Source organism: Elgaria multicarinata, chromosome 6, assembly GCF_023053635.1.
Source record: "Elgaria multicarinata webbii isolate HBS135686 ecotype San Diego chromosome 6, rElgMul1.1.pri, whole genome shotgun sequence".
NCBI classification, from domain to species: Eukaryota; Metazoa; Chordata; class Lepidosauria; order Squamata; family Anguidae; genus Elgaria; species Elgaria multicarinata.
In genome coordinates, this window is record NC_086176.1 from 64,613,183 (window position 1) to 64,638,780 (window position 25,598).

General features: G+C 41.8%; 1 protein-coding gene across 1 annotated transcript in view; it reads right to left on the reverse strand.

Moving 5' to 3' along the window:
* Positions 1-25,598, reverse strand: part of LOC134400119 (aminopeptidase Q-like) — a 56,005-nt gene that overhangs the window by 27,254 nt on the left and 3,153 nt on the right. Inside the window, exons 3-12 of the mRNA XM_063128407.1 lie at positions 23,502-23,677; positions 21,698-21,824; positions 19,109-19,263; positions 10,144-10,245; positions 8,855-8,986; positions 6,950-7,015; positions 6,773-6,838; positions 4,289-4,449; positions 2,109-2,185; positions 189-328 (exon numbers count right to left, since the gene is read on the reverse strand). Of these exons, the coding sequence (XP_062984477.1) occupies positions 189-328; positions 2,109-2,185; positions 4,289-4,449; positions 6,773-6,838; positions 6,950-7,015; positions 8,855-8,986; positions 10,144-10,245; positions 19,109-19,263; positions 21,698-21,824; positions 23,502-23,677 (1,202 nt within the window). The remainder of the gene's footprint in view (positions 1-188; positions 329-2,108; positions 2,186-4,288; positions 4,450-6,772; positions 6,839-6,949; positions 7,016-8,854; positions 8,987-10,143; positions 10,246-19,108; positions 19,264-21,697; positions 21,825-23,501; positions 23,678-25,598) is intronic.

Sequence of the window (25,598 nt, forward strand, 5' to 3'; positions counted from 1 at the left end):
CATGCCTGCAGTTGACATAAACATGGCTTGTTTTAAAGGAGTATATTTGTGCATTGCCTTCAGGCTGCCCCCCACCCCTAATCTCCTCCACACATCAGACAAACCTACAGCTAGGGTTATATAGGATGCCATCCTTCCTCCACTCACATCCTCTGTGCATTAAACCACTTCCAAAGAAATTACTTTACCTTTGGGTCATGTTCAAGCACTTCAGCCAGTCTCCTCCAATACATTTGGTCATAATTAATTTTATAGTAACCAGTCATGTTCACATTTAAAATAATCCAATCATATTCAGAATCTGATATTTTCATTTCAGGAAATATTTCTGTGGGCAGCATGAAAGGAAAATTGGCATGAATTTAATAGTGCCTTTCTGTAAAGATAGAAGACTCATTTATAATACAAAATAGAAATGCAAAAATACAAAACTAAGCATGCTGCAATGCACAGAAACACCAACAACCACCTAAATGTTCTTTTCATATTAATATGAGATGCAGTGCTGTACCCTGGACTGGATTATGCCTGAATCTTTAGCTGGTATACAAGACAGAAAGGCACCATATAGTTTGCTGTCTTTTAAAAAATACTTAGTGAATACTAAAAGAGATAATAAATTAAAAAATTGCCTACATAAACAATTACTTACATAGTGGAATCCAGTGACCATGCTAATGGTCAAAACTACTTCCTCACTTCTTCAAAACCTAATCCCCCCCAAAAAGATACCCTGATTACTAGAAAAGTCTAAAAATGGGACATTTCACATCTTCAATCAGAAGCTTAGAACATTTAACAGCAGCTAGCACACAATGATACAACAAACCAAGGCACACTTCTGACAAAATGCAAGGAAATGAAGACTTTGTCTGCTTAGATAAGGTTAACGAATTTCAGAAATGAAGGTGTGATTTCCAGTGGCAGATAAGAAGGATTCTATGTTTAGGGTACCGAAGTTCATGTCAAGCCCTGCCCCTAAATTAATCCTGAATTGAACAGAGCAACCAGCATGTGAAGATAAATCTCAGTGAATCTCAAAATGATACAAAATCAGTATTATATTAGAGAGTTTACAATCTTGTATTTTTAATGTACATCTGAAAGCAAATATGGGTTCTACATTTTTATTATCTTCGTTCAGAAGTGGTGCCCTCTGGTGAGCAAGATGGGCAGCCACCAGCCTTCTTCCGTACTTAGAAGCAGTAGAGGTAAACAGGGAGGTGAGCAGAGATCAACCTGGCATATATGCAAAATGATCCCTGTCCCTCCCCAGGTCCAAAGAAAGAAAGAAGACTGCTGGGGATCCTTTGGCAGCTACATCAAATACGTTTTAACATTTATGTGCTACTTACTACCTTTGTAACCAACCATCATCACATACAATGTGTACAGAAGGAAAGGAGGCAATGAATGCTTGGCGAAGCCCATGTTTTTGCCTTTCGCTGCAAGTCAGTTTAAAACATTAAAAAACAGGATATATTTTTTAAAATCATTCTCTAGTGCATCTTATAATTGAAACAAAAAGTTGCAGTATAGAGTACTCCTTGACAGGGTTCGTTGTAAAGCCGTCTTCCAGGATACTACATTCTATTCTGGCTTCCTGACATTTTTCTGCCCCCACACCCATCAACAGTCAGCATTTCATGGTCACTCAGCAAACTCAGTCTTCACTGGGCACTTGGGTTGGGAGGTGGGGCTGTGGTTACTAGTTAGGTGTGGGTGAGGTTGAAATCCTGTTCAGACAACACACTATGCTATGGTTACACTCACTAATCACTTGCAGCAAATGATTAGTGAACGTGTTCAAGCCATGGTTATGTAGTCACCATGGTTAGAAATGGTTCACACAACATGCTAAGCCATAATGGTAATTCAAAATGCTTAACTACCATAGCTTAGCATGTCGTCTGAACAGAAAGACATTTTTGTACTCCTGCAATCCAGTGTTTTCCCAAGCTTGTTAAAAATAGGTATGCATTTCAGAAAAAGGGGAAATAATTAACTGAATAACTGTGAATATTTTGGTTTTAATTTGTTTCTTACAAATACGCAAGATCACATATTGCAAAAAAAAGAAGAGAGGCTGTGGGGGGGGGGATACTTACTGCTCCTGTTATCAAGCCACACTAAAGGTTGTATTGTTCCATTTCTTATCCAAGAAATAGGAATTATCCATGTGTTACTTAATTAAAAACAAAAATTGATAATTATTTCATCAACCTAAGTAAGTAAACAGTGCAAACACTATCAAATAACTTACGTATAGAGGGGAATAAATTCTGGATTTATTTACCACTTGCAGAATAGGACTTCAGCATCCTTTCTTTCCCCCTGCAGCCCCATGCACACCCTTATAATCTCCAGAGGATAACAGGACCCTCCAGGGGAGGGTTGGAGATGGCATGGTGAGGGTCTGCAGGTGGGGAAGGAGAGGATATAAAAGTCCAATTCTACCAACAGAATTGTTCCATTGGTGGAACAAAGATTCTCTATTTAACCCCAGATCTCTCAGCACTTCCTTCAAGCCTCTTTTATCATATTAAACGGGCAATTATAATTGCATCAATGCCTAAAGTATGCTCATTTTCATAATACTGGACATAAGGTAGAGATTATTAATTAAAACTTGAGCTTCTCTTGAATCCAATTGATTTCATCTGGATTCTAGCTTGACTAACATTATCTGGAAACCGCCCATGGACCACAATTTCAATATGCACAAGCTTTTCTTTTCTTTTTTTACCTGTGGAAGATCAAAGTCCTGTATGTACATGAAAAACTTTCACTTTCCATAGCTGACAACAGGGAATACACAGCACATGGCTCACTTTTGAACCACAGCATCCCCTTTGTTGGAGCAGGGCCTTCATGTGGAAGCAAATTCCATGGATTTCAATAGAACATGGTACCATGTAATGGGCACAAACCAGAGATAAGCAAGTGCTGAATGTCTCCTCAATTGAAGCCAGCTGTTGCAGTCCCAAGCATCAAGATGTGCTATGTTTATGTCCATCAGCTTTTCCAGGTCTTAGCTCAGAGGTGCAAACTGTTTATATTTGTATATTTGTGTGTGTGTGTGTGTGTGTGTGTTTGAGAAAGTAGAAAAGTAATGGAAGTGACTACTTTGTGTGACATCCTTTGGTTCAACTAGAATAGACAGTGATTGGATTTTGTAAGACTGGTGGGTTTTCATTTAGACACATACAAATAAAATAGTACGTACACATTCAATTAGGCTACCTGAAGGAGTAAGCAGCAAGAACCTCCAACTATTTTCTGTTCAATACATTTTAAAAGCCAGATTTCATTTGCCCAAATAAGAATTTTTCAGAATGCCTTAAACAATCCTTGTGATATATTAGGCACAGTTCACATTGAGGCACTCCTGCTATACGCTATGTTGGTGGTTGTCAAATTTTCTGAAATCCTGTTAAGCTTCCTCCATCTACTGGGACTCCCCACAGCAATCACCTTCTGCTTGGCAACTGAGTGTAGCATGTGCAGTTGGAGAATTCTGGTGCTACACTCAAGAATTTGTATCAGGAAGAATGACTATTACAGATTTTAGCATCAATGCTACATCCTTGCTCTCATTGCAGCATAATCCAGCAGGCTGCTCTTAGTACTGACCTGAAGCGTAGAAACTGAGCAGCTGCACGAGAGCTCCCACACGGGTTCTCTAAAATGGAGACTTCCAGGCACTGCTTGTCTCCCAGCAACTGTGGAATATTGTGAGGGTCCCAAGCTCACCAAGAAATCCTGACCCACCCGCCTTTGAGAACCTTGGGGGGCTATGGAAACCTTCTGTATGCATATCTGGTATGACAGGTGTTGTCTTGTATGAAAACCTAGAGCAATCTTTCCATTTCACCTGAGGGGAAATAACAACACTTGACAAAGTGTTCAGCTTTCATTTCCAACTCACACATCCACTGATAGCTCTTAATACAGAATAAACATAATGCAACAGCCCAGTTGCAATGACCCTCCAAACCACACTGCAGGGGATTAGAAATGAGACAGTGGGCCACGTGACTTCTTCCCCTCTCACACATAGTTTCTGTTTTGGTTCCCTGTGATATCTGATGTGGATTTCAATTTGGATGGCAAGCACAAATCATAGCTTTCATGCTTAAGAGTCACATCAAATTATGGATTGTAATTAAAAGGTAGGATTGCGTGAACAGTGAAAAAAAAGTTTGCTACAATTCAAACCTCCATATCAGTACTAAGATTTTTCTAAACTAAACACACACACACACACACACACACACACATGACATACTTTGCATTGTTGTTTCCTTCTTTAGAATACATTTTTTCCTGACTGAGGAGCCCAGTGGAGAAATTTACAGTTAGGAGTGGGAAGCCACTTTGGCAGGTCCAAGTGTCCATTATAACTTTTACTGATGCCGGCAACTGGATGTCATTCTGTTCATCTATTACCTTTAAGAAAAGTTCTGGATTAGAAAACAGTTTGCCTTATGTGATTTTAACTTTATCTTTGCACTTACACTAACATCAGGTTTTTGCGATATCATGAGCCAGCTCATAGAGGTCTCACCAAGAGGGATACTCAGTGCAGATCAGGTTTCATGTGCAGAGTCTGCATGATCCCAAGCAGCAGCCAGCACTCTGACACAGAACAAGAGGAGCCAACTGGATTAGGAAGACTAGCAGTGTAAGTCAGAGCGGAGTCCCAACACAGAGATTGAACCAATGCCTAGAATCATCCAGAAGTCCTTTGAGTCAGAACTTTTTGAATTGGGCCCTCCAGAGACAGCATCTCATGAGCCAGATTATGGTGAGGAGCTTGTCTCTGTACACCAGTAGATTCGAGGCCTGCTTGCCACCACTGTCAATACAAGGAGTCACTTGATTTAGAATTGATGGATTACTAGTCTCCAAGCTAAAGGACATCCCCTTTAAGGCCTTCAGAGTCTTCAGAGAGGAGATGGAGCCCTGGAAGGATAGTCTGGTACAAAATCAGCACTAGACTTTTGTCAGAGAAAGATGGTTGACTGGAGCTGTCCATAGTCCTGAAATACCATCCTGACTCAACATTCATTTTTCCATTGACATACAGTGTAGTATCATAAAGAATTCTCTATGAAGTGGCCCCAAAACTAAGGAAAGAGATGATACACTTGGAACCAATAATCCCATTCGCCTGACAATGGAAACATAGCCTGGGTCATCACAGGGGATGATAGTTATCAGAAGACCACTAGTCTCATTGCAAAGTGATAGAGACATTTTCCCTAGCTATGTATAATATAGCAGTTGGGAAGGATCAGGGGAGAATCAAGAAATCAGCTGAGAGGCCACATTTTAGGGCAAGAGGCAGCTAGGCCAGGAAGCATTCTCCCAGAGCTTGGCTATATGCCTGGAAGCTGAGGAGAGGAGAAGGAATATCAGTGCTGTTTTAGCTTCTTCCCACTGACCATACCTGAACAGGACCCCCAAGGTCCCTGTTCTCCCTGCCAAGTGATGTCACAACTTCCCACAATTATATAGTAATATGTGACAGGACCTAGGTGATGAGACTGGCAGTCATGGGTTTAATGCTTCATTAGGGTATCCATCACCTGTCCTAGACCACAGCTCAGGCAAGGAGGCATGATGTGGTTAAGGGAGCTGGAATTAGCATTATTTTCAGTACCTTGGTCAGTAATCCTGAAGCTAGAGAACTAACAACCTAGTCCAGCTGTGTCTGGGAGCAACTGGCAGGCTTTTAACATCAGGCCAAGACAGTCTTTCTAGAAATCCCACTCCCTCCGTGGCATTTGCTTCTTCTGGGAAATGAAGGTTGGAGGAGCCAGTTGGGGACTTCTCCTCAGGGTCTCCATGTTTATTAGAGGAATCTGAAGTCCACTCTTCAGGGGTAGTGGCACCTGCCAAAGGTCATGTTTGTAACACATGGGATCTGAGGCAGTGGTCCCCATTTCAGAAGGACCAGGGACTGGTTCTGGTACCTCGCTAGAGTCATTGTCACTGGAGGTTTCAGTCTCTGAGGGTTCCCAGTCCTGGGCCATGATTTAAGCAGTGTTTATCATTGGGTGATAAACACTGGAGGACAAAATATGCTCCTTTGCCTTTTACAGAAGTCGAGAACTTGTGGCTCTTCAGATGTTGTTGGACCCCAAGTCTTATCAGTCCCAGCCAGCATGGCCAGTGGTCAGGGATTGTGGGAATTGCAGTCCAACAACTGAGGGACACAGGCCTAATGCATCTGATGTCTGATAGGGCTATTCAGTGCCATAAATCAGTTCAGTGTACTTTCTAACTGTTCCCACTTCCATTCTTCTTTTCTCTGCATCCACTTTACCTTCAGTTGTATATTACGTAACTAGTTTTTATCTGCTATTCCCATGAACATGGAATAGAAGCTAGTAACTGGCGTAACCTGGGAAATTTCCTTACACTTCATATTAGCATCCTTCCATATCCTTAGGCTATAGCAGAAATATTCCATATGGGAAATGTGGCATTGGGTTGCACTTGGTACATTGCTCTCCAATGCAACTATGCTTTGCTGGCTGTTGACACATGACTGCCCACAGACTGTGGGAAGGGGATTATAGAGCCAGGGGAACTGTCACTTAGACAAAGATTTGAGTCCAGACTTGGAAAAAAGTCAGAGGCATAAGGAGCAAGATATCGATCCCTTTGAGGATACTGATCAAAGTCTGAGATTTCTGGTTCAAAGCCCTTTTAGAGCCAAGAGTTTTAGTAAGAGTACTAGCAAACAAGTATAAGCTTTAAGCACCTTTTGCATGTGATTCCAGAGATCATCCTGGATAACATTTGAAAAGGAAAATGCATTCAGGTAGGACTGTAATAAAAGAGGCATAATAATTATTTAATCATCACTGTAAAACAAATTATAAAATTAAGTCAATTTTTCAGAATTCTAACTGTTGGTGAAGTCATTTCTTAAACTCACATTCAGTGCTTTTATAAACAGTTTTTCTGTCATAAAGCTGGAAAGCATCCAGAGGATGGCAGTCCCCTGAAAGATATTTTTTGAAGGATAAAAGCTTTATTAATTATGTATACAAGACATTTAATTACTGATATTGTATTAAGTGTTTCCTTATCAAATACATAAATTGATATTTATCTCCAAACCATTCCCCAGTCTTATACTTTTAATGTGCAGGTTACGGTATATAAAACTATAAATAATCCTTCACACAGTACACTAAATATCCTTCACACTAAATATCTAACATGCAAAAATATTATATGCCATCTAAACATAAAAATACTATATGTATTTATTTGAAGCACAGTATGTTTTCTTTTGGACAGGAAACCATACTCAGCATATAATAATTAAGTAAATGTTCATAGTTGATAAATAACAGTGTGCACAGGTGTTTCACTCCCCCTTTTGATCAGCAGGGAAATTTATTTATTATTTATTTAATTACATTTATATACCGCCCCACAGCCGAAGCTCTCTGGGCGGTTTACAACATTTAAAAATAGTAAACATTAAAAGTATACAATTTAAAAACACACACACACACACATAAAAACAGTATAAAAACAACAGTATCCATTTAAAAACAACAATTGTGGGGTCCATTAAAAACAATGAAATGAAATGCATGACATGTGGAAAGTGGCTTTATGGCCACAACTTGGAAATGAGATTTATTGACATGAATGGAACACATTTCTATATGGACTAGTCCTGATCCACTTACTTTTTCTGTCCACAGTGGTATGTTATATAAACTCCCCTTCTCATAAAAGCTTCACTACTTACTTCAGTGGAGGGAGCAGATTCTTTTTTATTATGTTCTGCAAAAAGTGGTAATTCCATGCTGTCTCTTTTCAAATCATATGTAAAATATTTTTAGACAATTATGTACCTATAAAGCGGAATGTATGTGTGTGTCACGTATGTCCCAAAATGTTTACCCACTTCCATATACGGTACTGCCTTAATGTTGTCTTCGTGTACATGGATAAGAAAAAATCTAAAAACATGAATTTTGGGGTCTTAAGTATTTTAAAAGAATTTAATAAAAACTTAGGTTTACACCTACAACATGCCTTGGGTGGGAGGCCAGACTTACTGGCCGTTGGCAGCCATTGTGATTCCTAAAGTCAGTCAACCCAATTCCACATAAAAGAAAACAACCCGCATAAATGGGCTGCATCCATTTGTGGTGTCTCCTCCCACCTGCCACGTGTGGTTTTAAAATCATAACTAGATACAACAGCGTGTCTTTGAGAGGCCAAACTCTGGACATGCTCAAAGGTACCCCATCTTGATACCGCTGTTTTCTCAGAAACTTAGAGAAGCACACACACAGCCTTCACCCTTAAGAGAGAGGCAGGGAGGAAAGGGAAGTACCATTTAGCAAAAATAAATAAATGCAAAGTGCCATAGTGTGTCTTCAGAGTGCAGGTATGTCAGATAAAAGGCCCAAGTGACCGAGATCTGCTTCCATACTATATGTTATTCAGATATCTGGGCAATGCTGGGTATATTTTGAAAACATATTCTTAGGTTTGCATCTTTTTTAGCTGGTAGAAAGGGTGTTATGTGTCCCTGATTGTTTTTGAAGTTTAGAAGGCTGCTCCAGCCAAGGCATGATGGGAGGTGTAGGCATTTCAGGTAAAACAAAAAATGTGGTTTATCATGAAGCTCTATTTTAAAATACAGTTCTTATTAAAACAATTTCCCATTTATTCTAACAAAACAATTTACTAACTCAATCAAACTAAAAAAACAACCGGCCTAAGGATGAATATGTTGCAGAGAAATGTATTGGACCCAAGCAACACCGAGCATATCAGCTACTACACACACACACACGCACACTGTTTTTACCTTCTTGTATGCTACAGAAAGGTCTGGAAATGTAGGCTGTTGGTGCTTTTCTTCTGCATATGATAAAGTTGGATGTTGCATTTGTTCTTCCATCCTCAACATGTCTAACACAACAGAACCAAAGGCTTGTTCCTGAAAGCAAGTATAAATCACCAATATTTAACTAAAAATCTACCACCACGTTTTATGCTACCTCTAAGATTATATAGTTAATCTATAAACCATTTTTGTTTTCTCTTCTTTCCTCTTAAAAATCTTCACTCAGTTATTGCATTCATAGCCCATTCAAGAGAATCTGGTGATTGCCTTCCCTGTATACACCAAATCAACCCTTGAGTTTTCAAAGGAGACCTTATTGCTCATTCCATGACAACAGTGTATCATCAGGTAACAGCATATAAACAAGCCTTCTCGGTAGTGGCACCTAGCCTCTGGAACACTCTTCCATGTGTGATTCAAGAGGCAGAAACTTTGTCAAGCTTCAAATGCCTCTTGAAAATGTATTTGTTCACTCAGGTTTTCCATAACTTGTAGTTGATCAGGACACTGCTCTGTTTTACTGTTTTACTGTAATGTTTTTAATGTACTTATTGTTTTACACTGGGGGTTTTTGAGGGGTGGTTATATAGAATTGTATATGGTTTTATGTAAGCTGCTTGGATATCCTGAGATATATGAAGTAATATAGAAGCATCTTAAATGATTAAATAAATATCTTGGAAAATCTGTCACAGAAAGCCAATGTGCAGTGATGGATAGCTCAGAAAACAAGGGCATCACAAGCTAATTTTAATTACCATCTCCAATATACAATCAGCATGAATCAAGACAGTAATAGCACTGAGAACATCAGTGCAGAGAACACCAAAGCATCATCCAGCTACTGCAAAGCACATCACTAGGAGATAGCTTAGGCACGATACATAGACCACCACGAGAACCAATTGCTGCATTTGGGGCTACTTCTTTAATTTCATGGAGGATTACAAGGTTCATGGCAGAGAGATTTGGAAGCAATGGGTTCATTCTCACTCAAAGCAGGTGAGGAAGGTAAGATGAGGTGCTATGAATTCAGTCTGCAGGTAGAAGTTCACATGAAAGTAGGCAAGTCAGCACTGACAAAAGCAGGAAGAAGGTGAGATTGCACCCAGTCTGGTGGCAAAAACAGCGATACAGTGAGAGCATCTTGCCAGAGAACAGCCCGAAGCCTGGAGGCACATAGCTTCCATTAATGTCAAGGTATTGAAAACAAAACTATAGCTTGGATAATATGAAGTTTTTACACCTACCAGGGGCACTGTAGGTTCAAGGTAAAGTGAAAAGTAACTTGCAAATCCCTCATTAAGCCACATGTCGTTCCACCATACCATCGTGACAAGGTTTCCAAACCACTTAAAATAGGAGAAGAAAAGAGTCTTTTAATGCATTCTTTCAAACTGCTATTGTCATCCATCTGGCAAGAGAGAGAGAGAGAGAGCAGTTCATGCCTTTACATAATGCATATTCATTGCCATAAGGAAAGCCAGGTTGCTTACCTGTAACTGGAGTTCTTCGAGTAGCCATATGTGCATTCAGACATATGAGATTCATGCCTGCCTGGAGCCGCGATCCAGGAAACTTTTAAAGCTGAGGAAATTTTGGTGGTAACCCTCCCCACCATCCTACTGCGCATGCTCCGACAGGTTCCCCTCCAAACCCTCAGTTCAAAAGAGACCACCTATTGAGGCTCCTTCATACCAAGAGATATGCAGGTTGCTTACCTGTAACTGTAGTTCTTTGAGTGGTCATCTGTGCAGTCACACTATGGGCTCTGCGCTGGCGCTGAGCCTTGCCTCGGAAATACTTCTCTTAGCTGAGAAACGTTATTTTAGGCGGGAACGCTCCCCCACCATCCAGTGCGCATGACTGCGCGTGTTCCCGCCTTCCCCTCAGTTCCTTTGAGACCGATTTACGATCTTGGTACCGAGAGGATAACCCTTCAGTGTATGACACCGAAGTGGGGATGGTGGGAGGGTTGTGTGACTGCACAGATGACCACTCAAAGAACTACAGTTACAGGTAAGCAACCTGCATTTCTTTTTCGTGGTCTCTGTGCATCACACTATGGGCGATTACAAAGCTGACACTTACCGGTGGAGGGTCGGTGTCATTGAAGAACAGCTGACAGTACTGCTCTACCGAAGGAAGAGTCTTTCCGGGAGCGTGTGTCGATGCTGTAGTGCTTGACGAAGGTTAGAGGACTTGACCATGTCGCTGCTTTGCATATGTCCTCAAGTGTAACTCCTTTCGCAAAAGCTGTGGAGGTTGCCAGACTTCTAGTCGAGTGTGCCCGTATTCCTTGTGGGAGGGGAAGTCTGGCTAAGCGGTAGGCTAGTTTGATAGTGTGTGCTATCCATTGTGTAAGCCGTTGAGAAGAAAGTGTTAGTCCCTTCTGCTTGCCACCGTAGCAGATGAAGAGACTCTGAGATTTGCGAAATGTTTTTGTCCTGTCATTATAGAAGGCTAAGGCTCTTCTAACATCAAGGCAATGCAATCTCTTTTCTAGGTCCGTGGAAGGGGATGGAAAGAACGTCGGGAGGATGATGTGCTGGTTGATATGGAATTCCGAAACTATTTTAGGTAAGAATGCAATGTCCGGTCTCATGACGACTTTGTCTTTATGGAATACAGTGAATGGGGGATCGATACGAAGTGCTGATAATTCGCTTGCTCGCCTTCCCGACGTGATTGCTATTAGAAATGCTACCTTCCATGACACGAGGTGTATAGGTGCGGTAGCAAGAGGTTCGAATGGTTTCGTTGTTAATGCGTTTAGGATTACTGAGAGGCTCCAGTTGGGTGCAATTGGTTTAATTGGAGGTCTTAGGTTTTTAAGCCCTCGTAGGAGTTTCTTAATTATTGGTGTGGAGAATATGGCCCTATATTGGATCTCTCCACGATGTGCCGAGATAGCAGCCAGGTACACTCGGATTGAGGAGTGTTGTAACCCTTTTTCATATAGGTGATGTAGGAAATTGAGCACGTTGGTAATGGAGCATTGCTCCGGCTGAAAAGAGTTAGTGGCTGCAAAGGAGCAGAATCGTGACCATTTTGTGGCATAGGATGTTCTAGTGGACGGCTTTATGGACGCTGATAGGACGTGCTTTACTTGTGCTGATAACTGTGCGTCGGTGTCTAAGCAGGTTCGTGTTCGATTCTCCATGCCGTTAGTTTCAGTCTGTGAAGATCTGGATGGAGGATTTGGCCGTGGTTGCATGATAGGAGAGACGGGATGGACGGGAGGTGATAGGTGTGTCCCTTGGTGAGGCGTATCAGTGTCGGGAACCATGCTTGTCTGGGCCACCAGGGTGCAATTAGGATGCAGTTCGTCCGGTCTTGTGAAATCTTCATGATTACCTTGTTGAGGAGAGGGAATGGTGGAAAGATGTAGTATAGGGTGCTTGTCCAAGCGTGTGTGAATGCATCTCCTAGGGATCCGTGACCTATTCCTCCTCTGGAGTAGAATGTTCTGCATGTCTTGTTTTCTGCTGTAGCGAATAGGTCTATTGCTGGTTGACCCCACATTTGAAAAAATTTTCGAAGTACGGTGTTCGAGAGTTGCCATTCGTGGTGGGGAGTGAATGTGCGGCTGAGGGAGTCTGCGAGAGTGTTGTCGTCTCCTGGTATATGTATGGCTGATAGATATATATTTCTGGGGATAGCCCACTCGAGAATTTGGAGTGTGAGGTCGACTAATTTTGGGGACCTTGTGCCTCCTTGCTTGTTGACGTGCCATAGTACCGTGGTGTTGTCGGTAAGTATTTGTACATGATAGTTCTTGAGGTAAGGTTCGAATGCTTTGAGAGCCTTCCTGACAGCCTCTAATTCTAAATAGTTGATGTGGTTGTTGGTTTCTTTGTTCGTCCATTGGCCCTGCGTTTGTAGTGTTCCGCAGTGTGCTCCCCATCCTGTTGTCGATGCGTCCGTGGTAAGTATTCTGGATGGGGCCGGTTGTTGGAAGGGGACTCCCTCTAATAGGTGATGTGGCCTTGTCCACCATCGAAGGCTGGCGATAACCGTATCTGGGATGTTGAGAAAGTGAGTTTTTGGGTCCCGATCTTTGTCGTAGTGGTGGAGGAACCAAAGTTGAAGAGGGCGCATGTGGAACCTGGCCCACTGTACGACTGCGGTGGTTGAAGCGAAGTAACCTAATAGGCGTTGTACTTTGTGTACATTTGTGTATGGTTTTGCAATGAGATTTCGAGTTTTGCGGGCGAGGTGGAACGCTCGGTCTCGAGGGAGGTATGCTCTTCCCATGGTTGAGTCTATCCTTGCTCCTATAAATGTTATGAATTGGGTCGGTTGTAAAACTGATTTTTCTGGATTTATGTAGAGGCCGAGAGTCTCTAGGGTGTAAAGAGTCAAAGAGATGTTGTCGTTTAGAGTTTCTTTTGAGTCCGCCGTCAGTAGCCAGTCGTCGAGGTAAGGATATACCTCGACATTGGATAGGCGCAGATGTGCACAGACCACCGCCATGCATTTGGTGAAAACTCGCGGTGCTGTGCTGAGTCCGAATGGTAGGACACAAAATTGATAGATGTTTTCTCCGATGGCGAACCGTAGGTATTGTCGGTGCGTCTCGGCGATGGAAATATGAAAATATGCGTCTTTTAGATCTACAACCGCAAAGAACGCATTTTTTCTTAAGAGTTGTAAGATGTTGTGTAGCGTCGTCATCTTGAATTTTTTGGGGCGGATAAAATAATTGAGATCTCTGAGGTCCAAAATTGGGCGAAGACCTCCGTCCTTCTTTGGTACGGTGAAGTACCTGGAGAAGAAACCTGTGTGATTGGAATGTGGTGGAGCGGGTTCTATGGCTCCTTTTGAAAGTAGGAGTTCGGTTTCGCTGATTAGTGCGGTAGAGGGTGGTGTTGTCTTCACTGTACCGAGAGGAGGGAGGGTCTCGAATTCGATTTTGTATCCTTGGAGGATAATTTGGAGAACCCAGGAATCTGTTGTAATGGTTTCCCAGGCGTGGTAGAATTTTGAAAGACGATCGCTGAATGCCAAGTATCGGTTGTGAGTTGAGTCAAAGGCGACGTTTTTGCGGGTTGTCCTGTTTTGGCTGAGGGCGGAAACGGTTGGTTGAGGTGTAAGGTTTACGTTGAAAAGATTGAGTTGGTTGAAATCTTGCTTTGTCAGTTGCTCTTTGGGTGTATGTTTGGTACTGGCGAGGCCATTTGCGACTCCGCTGAGGTTGGAGCTGTTGGTTGTGTTGGCCTAGTCCCATCTTTTCGGCGTTGTTTCTGGCTTTTTGGACTGTGTCCATCTTTTCATCTGTAGAGGCATTAAACAGTCCGTCCCCATCGAAGGGTAGTTCTTCGATTCTTGAACGAGCTTCTGGTGCCATTCCAGCTGATCTGAGCCACGCGTGGCGTCTGAGTGCTATAGAGCCCATCATTAATTTAGCGTAGCAATCAGTCTGGTGTCTAGTTGTGTTGATTTGGAGTTTCGCTAGGCGTGAGGCTTCTGATTGAAAAACTCGAGCCAGTTCTCTTTGGTCGTCAGGTAAGTAATCACATAATGAGCCAACTTTGTCCCAAAGAAACAACTGATATCGGGACATAAGGGCTTGATAGTTTGTGACTCGTAGTCCTAGAGCCGATGCAGAGTATGACCTTCTACCAAGGAAGTCTAATCGTCGACCTTCTTTATCAACAGGAGAAGTATGCAGTTTCTGAGATCTTGAGTGGGATGATTCGACTATTATAGAGTTCGGACGAGGGTGAGTAAACAAGAATTCTACGTCTTTTTTCTGGACTCTGTACATAGATTCTAAACGCCGAGATGTAGGCGTCATTACAGAAGGAGAGGTCCATGTTTGTTTGACTGCTTGGAGCAGTGTTGGTGCAAACGGTATTTCTACTGGAGCTGATGCTTCGGTGAATATTGGTTCAAATATAAGGTCTGTGAGTTGCTCTTGTTGTTGTTGAGCATCGATACCGAGAGCGTGGGCCATTCGTAGTATCTGTTCTGCAAAAGAGCCCATCTCTTCTGATGGTGATCCCCTTTCCTTAGGGCCAAGGTTATCATCGGGAGAGGGCAACGACGGTTGTTCAGTTGAGGTTGTTGAAGAGTCGGAGTCGTAGCCTCCAGGATGCGTAGGAGATCCTGGAGGGGTTGCGCGTGCTTCGTCGTGAGACATTATTATTCCTGTGTCTGGGTTAGACGAAGTCGCAGGGTTCCTAGTTTGAGATTGGGAAGGACGATGTGCATTCTGTTCGTCACGGTAAGCTGGTCTTTTGTCATAATAATGATCGTATCGTCTTGAAGGATAAGAGTAGTCCGAGTATCTGTCATGATCGTGGTATGGGGATCTTGATCTGCTGCGATAGTAGCGTCGATGTCTATTAGTATAGCGATCGCTATATACCGATGGTGAACGATGTCGAGATCGTGATCGAGAGTAATGTCTGCCACGTTCATAACGATCCACGTGGGAGCGAGGAACGCTGTATTCCCTCGATCTTGGTCTAGATACAGGTTGATGTTGACGGGTAGAGCGAGTTTGCTCTATGTCTTCAAGGCTGGGCGGATCTCTTTGAGTTAGAGGGAGCGTTGACTGTGGCGTCGGAGGTTCTCGGATTTCTCCTTCCGATATAGTCGAGAGCAGTTCAACAGCCGGGAATTCTGCCGGGTTGGAACTGTCCGTCGTGGCCGTTGCGCGCGGCGGAAACGGGCCCGCTTTAATGGCCTTAGATTTTTTCTTCTTAGGTTTGTCTTTCGCGATAGGTGGCGATTTGGCGTTTTTAGCTTTTTTAGCTAGTTTTTTCGCCGTCGAGACCGTGAGAGAGCGTTTCGATGTCGAAGGTTCGACATGGGTTGATAGTGTCGAATGTTCTGTCGATGTCGAAGCTTGAATGGGCGTGGTCGGGGTGGTCATGGCTTTTGGGTTATCGACTTTTTGAAGAGTCTGTTTCCAGAGTTCAGCTTTTAGCCTATCTGCCCTGTGTCTTCTAATTTGCTTGGAAAACGCTTGGCAGTGGTGGCACGTTTCAACAACGTGTGACTCTCCAAGGCACAATAGGCAGAGGGAGTGTCCGTCCGCTGCAGGGAGTTTGTTACCACAGCGGACGCACTTTCTAAAAGGAGCCTTAAGGGCCATACAAAAAGTAGAAAGGAAATAAAGTCTTTTTTTTTTTTTTTAGGAGATGAGAGATGAGCGAAGAAGGAGGAGAAGAATACAGAAGAATAGAAGAATAGAAGATGTATAGTATAAGGTATAGTATAAGGTAACTCAGCTACTCAGTAAATGTGAGGAGGAGAAGCTTTCCTGCGAAGCATCAGCTAAAGCGGTCGCAAAGGAACTGAGGGGAAGGCGGGAACACGCGCAGTCATGCGCACTGGATGGTGGGGGAGCGTTCCCGCCTAAAATAACGTTTCTCAGCTAAGAGAAGTATTTCCGAGGCAAGGCTCAGCGCCAGCGCAGAGCCCATAGTGTGATGCACAGAGACCACGAAAAAGAAACTTGGTACCAACATGCATGTTGACATTGAGTACAAAGCGAGGAGGGTGGGAGGGTTGTGTGAATGCACAGATGATCACGCAAAAAACTCCAATTAGAGTTAAGAAACCTGACTTTCTTCTTCATGTCTCTTCTGCCAAGACTCTTGTTCATGCATTGGTTATTTCTCGGTTAGACTACTGCAACCTTCTTCTCACCGGCCTTCCTTCTTCTCACATCAGTCCGTTGGTTTCTGTTCACCACTCTGCTGCTAAGATCATCTTCTTGGCTCGCCGCTCTGACCATGTAACTCCACTTCTGAAATCTCTTCACTGGCTTCCAATTCACTTCAGAATCCAATATAAACTTCTCCTGTTGACCTACAAAGCTTTTCACTGTCTAGCTCCTTCCTATCTCTCCTCTCTCATCTCACACTATTGCCCCGCTTGTGCTCTTCGCTCCTCTGATGCCATGTTTCTCGCCTGCCCAAGGGCCTCTACTTCCCTTGCTCGGCTTCGTCCATTTTCTTCTGCTGTCCCTTATGCCTGGAACACTCTTCCAGAACATTTGAGAACTACAAGTTCAACCGCAGCTTTTAAAGCTCAGCTAAAAACTTTTCTTTTTCCTAAAGCTTTTAAAACTTGATTTTGTTCTGACTTTATACTGTTAGTTTTACCCTACCCAGTGCCTGTTTACCCTACCCTGTGCCTGTTTGCATTCTCTTCCCCTCCTTATTGTTTTATTATGATTTTATTAGAATGTAAGCCTATGCGGCAGGGTCTTGCTATTTACTGTTTTACTCTGTACAGCACCATGTACATTGATGGTGCTATATAAATAAATAAATAAATAAATAAATAAATAAATAAATAAATAATAATCATGGTCTCCATGCATCACACATATAAAAACTGTTGTTTTTATACTGTTGTTTTTATGTTTCTGATGGTTTTTTAAATCTTTTATACTTTTTTAATGTTTACCGTTTTTAACTGTTGTAAACCTCCCAGAGAGCTTCGGCTGTGGGGCGGTATATAAATGTAATAAATAAATAAATAAGGGAGAATACCAAGCTTACTCACCAGGAGATGGGTGAAAGTATCAATGGAGAACCTCAGACATGACAGCACGTCCAAAGGAACAATCCATTGTTGCTTCACAAATGAGGAAGGAGTGGAACGCATTGCTGCTTTGCATAGGTCCAAGAGAGGCACCACCCGGCCAAAAGTCATCTAGTTGAATAAGCCCTGATCTGTCCCAAAAGCTCAAGACCTGCCAGCTTGTAAGCAAGCTTAATGGCCTCCACCACCAAAGAAGTGAAATGTTGTGAAGGAACAGGGCAACCCTTCCTAGGGCCTCCATAACAAGTAAACAAATGGGGAGACTTTAGAAAGGGTTCCATTCTGTTTTTCCTAAAAAGCTACAGCTTGCCAAATACCCAGCAAATGCAGCACTCTTTCCACTGGTGTTGTTGGCAATGAGAAAAAAAGTTGGTAAAACAATGTCCTGTCCCAAGTGAAAATGTGGTATCACCCAACTTTGAAATTTACTTCCACTACTAACTCTTACTGTTTTCTAGTTCCTCTGTCTTGGCATTGCCTGAAGCAGGACAATGGGAAGGCCACCATCTTCCTGTCCTGCTGAACTTCCACTATTGGAAGCAGAATGTGAAACTAAATGGACCATGAATTGAACCAGCAAGGTATTTTTTCTTTTCTTCATTTGTTGACCTACATTTCTACTAGGACGAATCGTAGCCATCAGCATGGTGCCCCATTTTCTATATGCTCCAGATTTGTTACGTGAGGGGCTGACTTCTAGCAGCAGTCTCTTAACCAGCATTCTATTTGTGTAACACCATGCCATGGCTCTTCTATAAGCATTGGGGGTGGGGAAATTTGTGGCAAGAGAACCAGGAATCCTCTCACCAGGTAGACAGCTCTGCTGACCTTGCAGCAGTGCAAATCATTGCTTGCATTCTGCTGATGGCTTAAGTAGAAAGTAAAAACTAGACTTTCATTGATAATGTATTAATAAAAGTTTCTGGAGACTGCAATCCTCCACAAACTTATTTTAGTTCAAAAAAAGCCACCCAAGGACACATACAAATTTACCTAGGACTCAAGTCCATTGAATTCAACATGGCTTATATCTGAGTAGACATGTTTAGGATTGCATGGCACATGACTTTTTTCACTGACATTTTAAAGGAATGTCAACTGCTTTTACTAATCTCATTAGAAATACCAGGATACTTTCTTGGTTGCTGTTCCATGATGTAACAATTAATTTATATTAAATTGCATTGGTTCTATACAATAACAATTGGTTAGTTTTAGTTTTGAAGGGTTTGTTTTCTTTAGCTCTTCCTGTGCTAACTGATTATGTGCAAATATTTTATCTTTATATGCTCACTTTATATTTTCGTATGACATTTCTTTTTCTTTTGTATTATATTATCTGTTCTCATCTTTGTTTTATACTCAAATTTTTATTCTGTATCAATAAGAGAACTCATAATGTGGTGACAAATAAATACAAAAGATACATAAAAATTAATAAACATAAAATTGTAAATCTGTCTTCTTACAGTGATATGATACATGTCTCTTCTACTTTCCAAAAATGTTACTCCTGACCATGTATTAAGATACCTGGTGGTTCTCATGTCTGATGCTTGCATTAAATTTCAACTATACAATTACTGATAATTAGAGAAATCTAAACAGCATTTTAAGATAAATAAAAGTACAGAACATTTTACCACATGCCTGGTGTACTATCTCATGGGAAACCAGTTGATAGATCATTGTTTTCCATTCTGTGGATTTATCTTGTGGGGGAGAGAATAAGTAGAATTCATTGAAAGTTATTAGACCCCAGTTTTCCATAGCAGCATATCTCATGTCAGGTAGTGCAATCAGATCTACATAAGAAGAGGGTGAAAGAGGCAGCTGTAACAACTTCATATTTAACATGCTTACATGAGTGCTTCTCTGTTTATCCCACAATCTCGCAAGATCTTCAGTGGCTCACAACAATGGCATTAAAATAAAGTTTTCTTTTGTGCAGTTTTGCCATTTCTTTGTGTTTTTATTGCAAAACTGTCTCTTTAATTATGTCAGTATTGCCATTAATGAGGTAACAGGCCAATATACATAGATAACATTAAAAAAACTTGCTGAATCAAACCAAAAGTCTATCAAATACAGCATCATCCCCAACCCAGGGACCTCCTGATGTTTTGGATTATGACTACTATTGTCCCCAACTATTTATTGAGCTGGCTGGGATTATAGGATTTCTAGCTGAAAAGTTCTGAAGGACACCAGGTTAGGGAAGACTGAAACACAGTATCCCTTTCCCCACAGTAGCCAGTTGTATGTCCTGTTTGTCAGCTTTCTAGCGGAACAGCCTTTCTGCTGCTGCTCACCAGCAATTGTTATTCAGTGGAATAGTGCCTGTACCATGAAGGTCCCATATGGCCACTGATTAACCTATCGTCCGTTAATGAGTCTAATCGACTTTTAAAGCTATCTGGCCTGCAACACATCTTGTGGCAATGAACTCCATAAAACAACTGTGTTCTGGACAGAAGTACTTTCCTTTGCTGTAAATACTCTTTCCTGCCAAACTGCAAGTGCATGTTTAGTTAGAAGCTGGGTGTGACACAAAAAGCAAAAAAGTCTGTAGAGGAAGGCACAGAAGAAAAGTGAAATGAGAACAGAAGAAAGGAAGGAAGATGAATATGATAAACTCCATAACATAAATACCAAAGCAGCAAGCAGTTGGCAGAAACAAAATACATACAAGTGTTGTGACACCTTATCCCATCATCCCTTATCATTCGCTATGCTGGCTAGGGCTGTTGGGAGTTGCAGTCCAACAACCTCAGGGGGTTGCCCACAAGTTGGCCACTCCTGTTTTACCGCTTATTCTGGTCTAAGCTTTCTGAGGGAAAAAAACTAATTTCCCCTCAGGCACTACATCTACAATTGGTGTGTGCAGACTTCAGGCCAGTGGCCTGAAGAACCCCAAGATCTGCCAACTGGCACCTGATACAAAAGACACACACTTAGAATCAAATAATTCTTAGCCATGGCCATTTGTTTTTAATATGGAGCTTGCAATTCTTCCACAGACAAATCCATTTCTGGTTATCCAGAACTTTCTTCATTTCAGGATAACTTATCATATGGGGGTGTCATTCTAATGTTGCCATTTGTAAATAATTGTAAGACATCCATCCTTTTGCTGCAAAACACTCAGATCTACCAGTACATATGCTATGTGCAACTGGCCTCTCAAAATTCTCCACTCTATTTGTTGGCATTCCACTGAATTTTTTTCACTGGGAGAAGATATTCTCCCAACAGTTTCTCACAAATAGGTTTCACAATTGGCAGGGGTTGCAGCATTTTTCCTTAGCATTTTTGTGCGGGGGGGGGGGGGGCTGATACTGTATATGGAAACAGCAGAAACCGTGTTGGTAGTCTGCCCCACCCCCTGCCCAATTTTGTATCCTCCACAGTGTCACATACCTAGAATCATTCCAGGATGGGGATGGGAAAAGTGAAGGCAGCCACCACATTAAAAGTGGTGAAGAAAATCTAGAGAATACTCTGAAGATTGTGTTCAGTGGGAATGAATTAACTATGCCAGCCCCAGGACTGATGTTGCTGAGGGGTCCTTTTGAGGGATTGTTAGGGAACATAGGAAGCTGTCTTATAATGAGTCAGACCCTTGGTCCATCTAGCCCATTATTGTCAACACTGACTGAAGCCCAGAGTTTCAGGCAGGATCCTTTCTTGCCCTACATGGAGAAGCCGGGAATTGAACCTGGGACCCTCTGTATGCAAAGCATGTGCTTTATCACACTGAGCTATCCTCAGCCATTTGGAACATGCTCCATTTCCCACTCACACAAACCTCACTGGCAGAACAGCACTGTCAGTGCAGGTGCTATCCCATTAGTGGGCCTCACTCTCTATGAAGAGAGCAGCATCAAACAATTCCTCACCTGCCTTCAACCATTTTTATGACCGAACCCTTGATCGCTTTCTGCTGAACTGTATAATCTATTATAAGCCACTTTGAGGACCATCTTAATAGATTTTTTAAAAATACAATACTATAATAAAACAGTGTCTTCTAAGATGTTGACTCTTGGCTAGAAGAAGCCACATCACAATCAACCAGTTAGTGTCTGGGATATAATGATATTATGCTTTTTGCTTAACGCTCTTCCTCAATTAGTCGGTATTTTGATGATCAGAGAAAAATATAAAGTTGCATTTCCAAGAACATATTATACAACAACCAACTTTTTAAGTATTGTTTAAATTAGCAAGCACACATACCAGCTTTTGGAAGTGTGTAACTGATGTTGAGTAAGTCTTCCATAAATGAAAAGATTGGTCCGGAGATATTTAATGCATAGTCAACTAATCCCTTTTGAATTACATTCTTCTTTGCCCAAATGCGTATCTACCGGTATGCATAGAAATGGTTATTTCAGACAGAAGTAAAATATGCTGTGGATACAGTTTAAAGGTGGAGTCACACACACACCATTTTGCCCCAATACTAGGGCAAGGGTTGAAAGGCATTAGCAGTGCAGAAATGTTGTTCAGGAAGCTTAAGCCTTTTCTTTCTTTTTCTTTTTTTCCTTTCTTTTTAATTTTTTTTCTATTTATTTATTTTTTACCTATATGAATAAACTTTATTCCTACTTTGTTTTATCAACCACGTCTGCTCAGTCATAGGCGTTACTTCAGGTGGAAAACACACATGCACACTCACACACAAGGGTTTAGTATTTCCTCATTCTTTTAGAGGATAAAAAATGGGTAGTGGCAGCGAAGGAGAGGTTTAAAACTAGACATCACAGAGGCTGGTGGCACCACAGGGCTCAACAGTTCCCATGACTGATCATTTTCAAAGATATTGCTTATAACACCATGGGCATATCTCTCAACTGTAAGCACAACCTCTTGGCCAATTTCATCTTCACAAAGACCTTTCATCCCAGGTTTTGGGAGGCATACTAGCAATGATCCCCTTGCCTTGCTGGGATGAGAATGAGATAGCAATATGTTAAAACAAATGCAAATAATGTCTCACTGGTTCCCCAACAAGCTGATAGCCAGAGTATTAGATACAGTTCCCAGTATGGAATTAATCCTTGGGGAATAATCCTATGCATGTTTGGACAGAAAAAATGTCCTACAACTCCCTGCACGACCCAGCCTGAAAAACTAGCCTAAAATAATTTTAAATACATAAAACACAGTTTTCTTCTAACTATAATTGTGAACAAACAATTATGTGTGAGAGAGAGATCGTGTGTGGCATAATAAAGAAGCTGAGCCCTTAAAGTGAATGGACCCTCAAAGGCCCTCTGCAGTGTTCTCTACCTATCTTCCCCTCCATGGAGTTGTACTCCAGTAGAATGTTTAATCTTACAACATCTCTATACTGCCCATCAGCAAAAAAAAAATGTGGGTGGTTCAGAAATAAAAGTTAAAACAATGACGTATAAAACTCAAACTATGACTTAAGTCACACTTACAGGAAACTGTTGATCTTAAGTTCCACTTATTATGATCTGTCTAATCTAAGAAAAACTAAGTCTGGATCCATCCCATAAGCCATAAAAATTTAAAATAGCATTAAAATTGAATGCCTACGTTATTTTGCTTCGTCTAGGGAGGAAAAGAGAAAAGGGCTCCCCTTTCCTCATATCTTGGTAAACCAACTTTGGGACAGCAGGGCCCACAGTGTATGAGGGTCATTCTGGCTAACAGTATGGTTCCTGAGGGCTCATGTTATGTGGAAAGTAGTCTCCTAACTACTCACTAATGGTTCTCTTCTGAAGTCTGGCAGTGGGCCTAGTTGAACTGTGCTTGGGCAAATCCTGATATGGCATAAGCCAATTCTGACTATGAATGAAACAGGAAGGAGGTGGGAATGTTCCACATTAATTTTCAGGGCAGACATTATTATAGTATTTTATTTATTTATTCACAACATTTATACACTACCATATAACATGATCTTGATGGCTCACAGTAAACAGGAATATATTGTAGAACATGAAACCCAGTCAAAACTGCAAATGTGTGCTGCTCAAGCCTAGATAGAATAAATTCAAGTTTTACTCACCTCTTTGCCCCTCTCAGTTCTAGTGACATGGTCAAAGTTACAGACCACAAAAGCACTGAGGTATGTGGACATTTTTGGTGTTGTTTCAAATGTTGTGACAGTCCAGTTTATCGGCGTAGTCCCATTCATCAATCCATTCAATGTGCTCTCATTGACATCTTTATACTCAGATACTTCTATAAAAACAGTATTAGAGATTAGTATTAAATATCGGAATTTTATTTTGTGCAGATAGTATAATTAGCTAAATATATTTAACATATAATTATGGATTCAAACTCTGCAAACAAATCCACTGCTAGATTTCCCACTTGAGGTATTGTGAGTATAAGATAAATGATTTCCTGTAAATTCTCATTGTCTGGGTTTGATTAATTAACCCATCAGTGGTTATTGTGTTATCTGGTGGGTTTTTTTTAATTCATGATAGCTTATTTGGCTAAATTAAGCCACTGTTATAACCTGCCACCCACAGAACGGGTTATTTAAACCATCATGGCTAATTGTGTTGTGTCATGGTCACAGGGACTACTTTGGCTGGCTGCAGAGCTGTGCAGCAAGAGCAGTCGAAACAGCTGCCACTCTGCTGCACGCTGACTTACTGATTAGGAACAAATTAAAGGGACCAAGCCAGTAGTGTAGAGGAGGCAGGCTATGAGATTTGGTCCCAATCTTGCAAACCCCCAAGGTCTTATAATCATCTCCCACTTTTTGGTGCACCTTGGATTTTCGTTGCTTTCACAGTTAGCACTGGGTTTCATAGTGCATTGGGTGCCTCCTTACTAGAGGAGGCAGGGTATGATGTTTGGCCCCAATTGTGCACACACACACCCAAGTTGTTATCTCCACCTTTTTCGTGCACATTGGGATTTTTACTGTTTTCAGAGTTGGGACGCTGGGTTTTCATAGTGCATAACGTGCCTCCCTATTGAGGAGATTGACTATGAGGTTTGGTCAACCCTAAGATTTTAAACCCTACAAGTAGTTCTCTCACACACATACACAAATTCACGCTTGCACATGACGCCATATTATTTATTTATTTATTGCATTTATATCCCACCTTTTTTCTCCAAGGAATTGAAGGTGTACATAATCCTCCTCCTCCTCCTCTCCATTTTATCCTCACAACAACCCTCTGAGGTAGGTTGGGCTGAGAGTCTGTGACTGACCCAAAGTCACCTAGTGGGTTTCCATGGCTGAGTGGGGACTAGAACCCAGATCTCCAGACTCCCAGTCCAACACTTAAGCCACTACACCACATATTCATATTGCCTGCTGGCTGGGATGTCAGAAGTGAAATTTTGCTTCTGTGAGTATTAATTCAATATTCTTTTGTGGAACGTATTATTTCAGTTCTTCAGTTGAGATTCCATACACATTCCAAGAGATATTCAAGCCATGTAATTCCTTCCCTTCCACACTAATGTATCTTTTGATGACAGAATCTTTTCATGACAACAAATACCTCCAAAACCACTTGTAGCTTCAGCACCTCCTAAATAAAACTTGCCAAGCTCTTTTGGAGTCTCTGGATAGTATAAGCAGCTCCAGAAGTGCCAAGTGATGCTCAGGCTCCTGTCAGGAAACAGAACTGGGGAGCATGCTACTTTCAGGGTAAGAGGTGTGCGGAAAACCAGTTGACGGAACTCATTTGTACTGTTTCCATTTCCCACTCTGGCATATTTTGAGGATCAATAATATAAATGCTTACCTGCAAATTCTCACTCTCTGTAGTAGAAGGGGGAAGTAGTCTTCAAATTGGACCTCTCAGCAGCCTTTGACACAGTGGATCATGGATTGTTGATTAGATGGTTGAAGACCCAGGTGGGACTGGAGGGCCTGGCTCTTGCCTGGTTCCAGTCCTACCTGGACGGAAGGGCTCAAGTGGTTACCATGGACACCTGTACATCTACCCCCACAGCCCTCCCCTGTGGAGTTCCACAGGGCTCCATCCTCTCACCTTTCTTGTTCAATGTATATGTGAGGCCACTGGCAGAGTTAATTAGAGCCCATGGGCTGAGGTACCATGTATATACTGATGATACCCAACTATACAACTCAGTGGGGTCAGACCTCGGTGAGGCAGTTGCTACT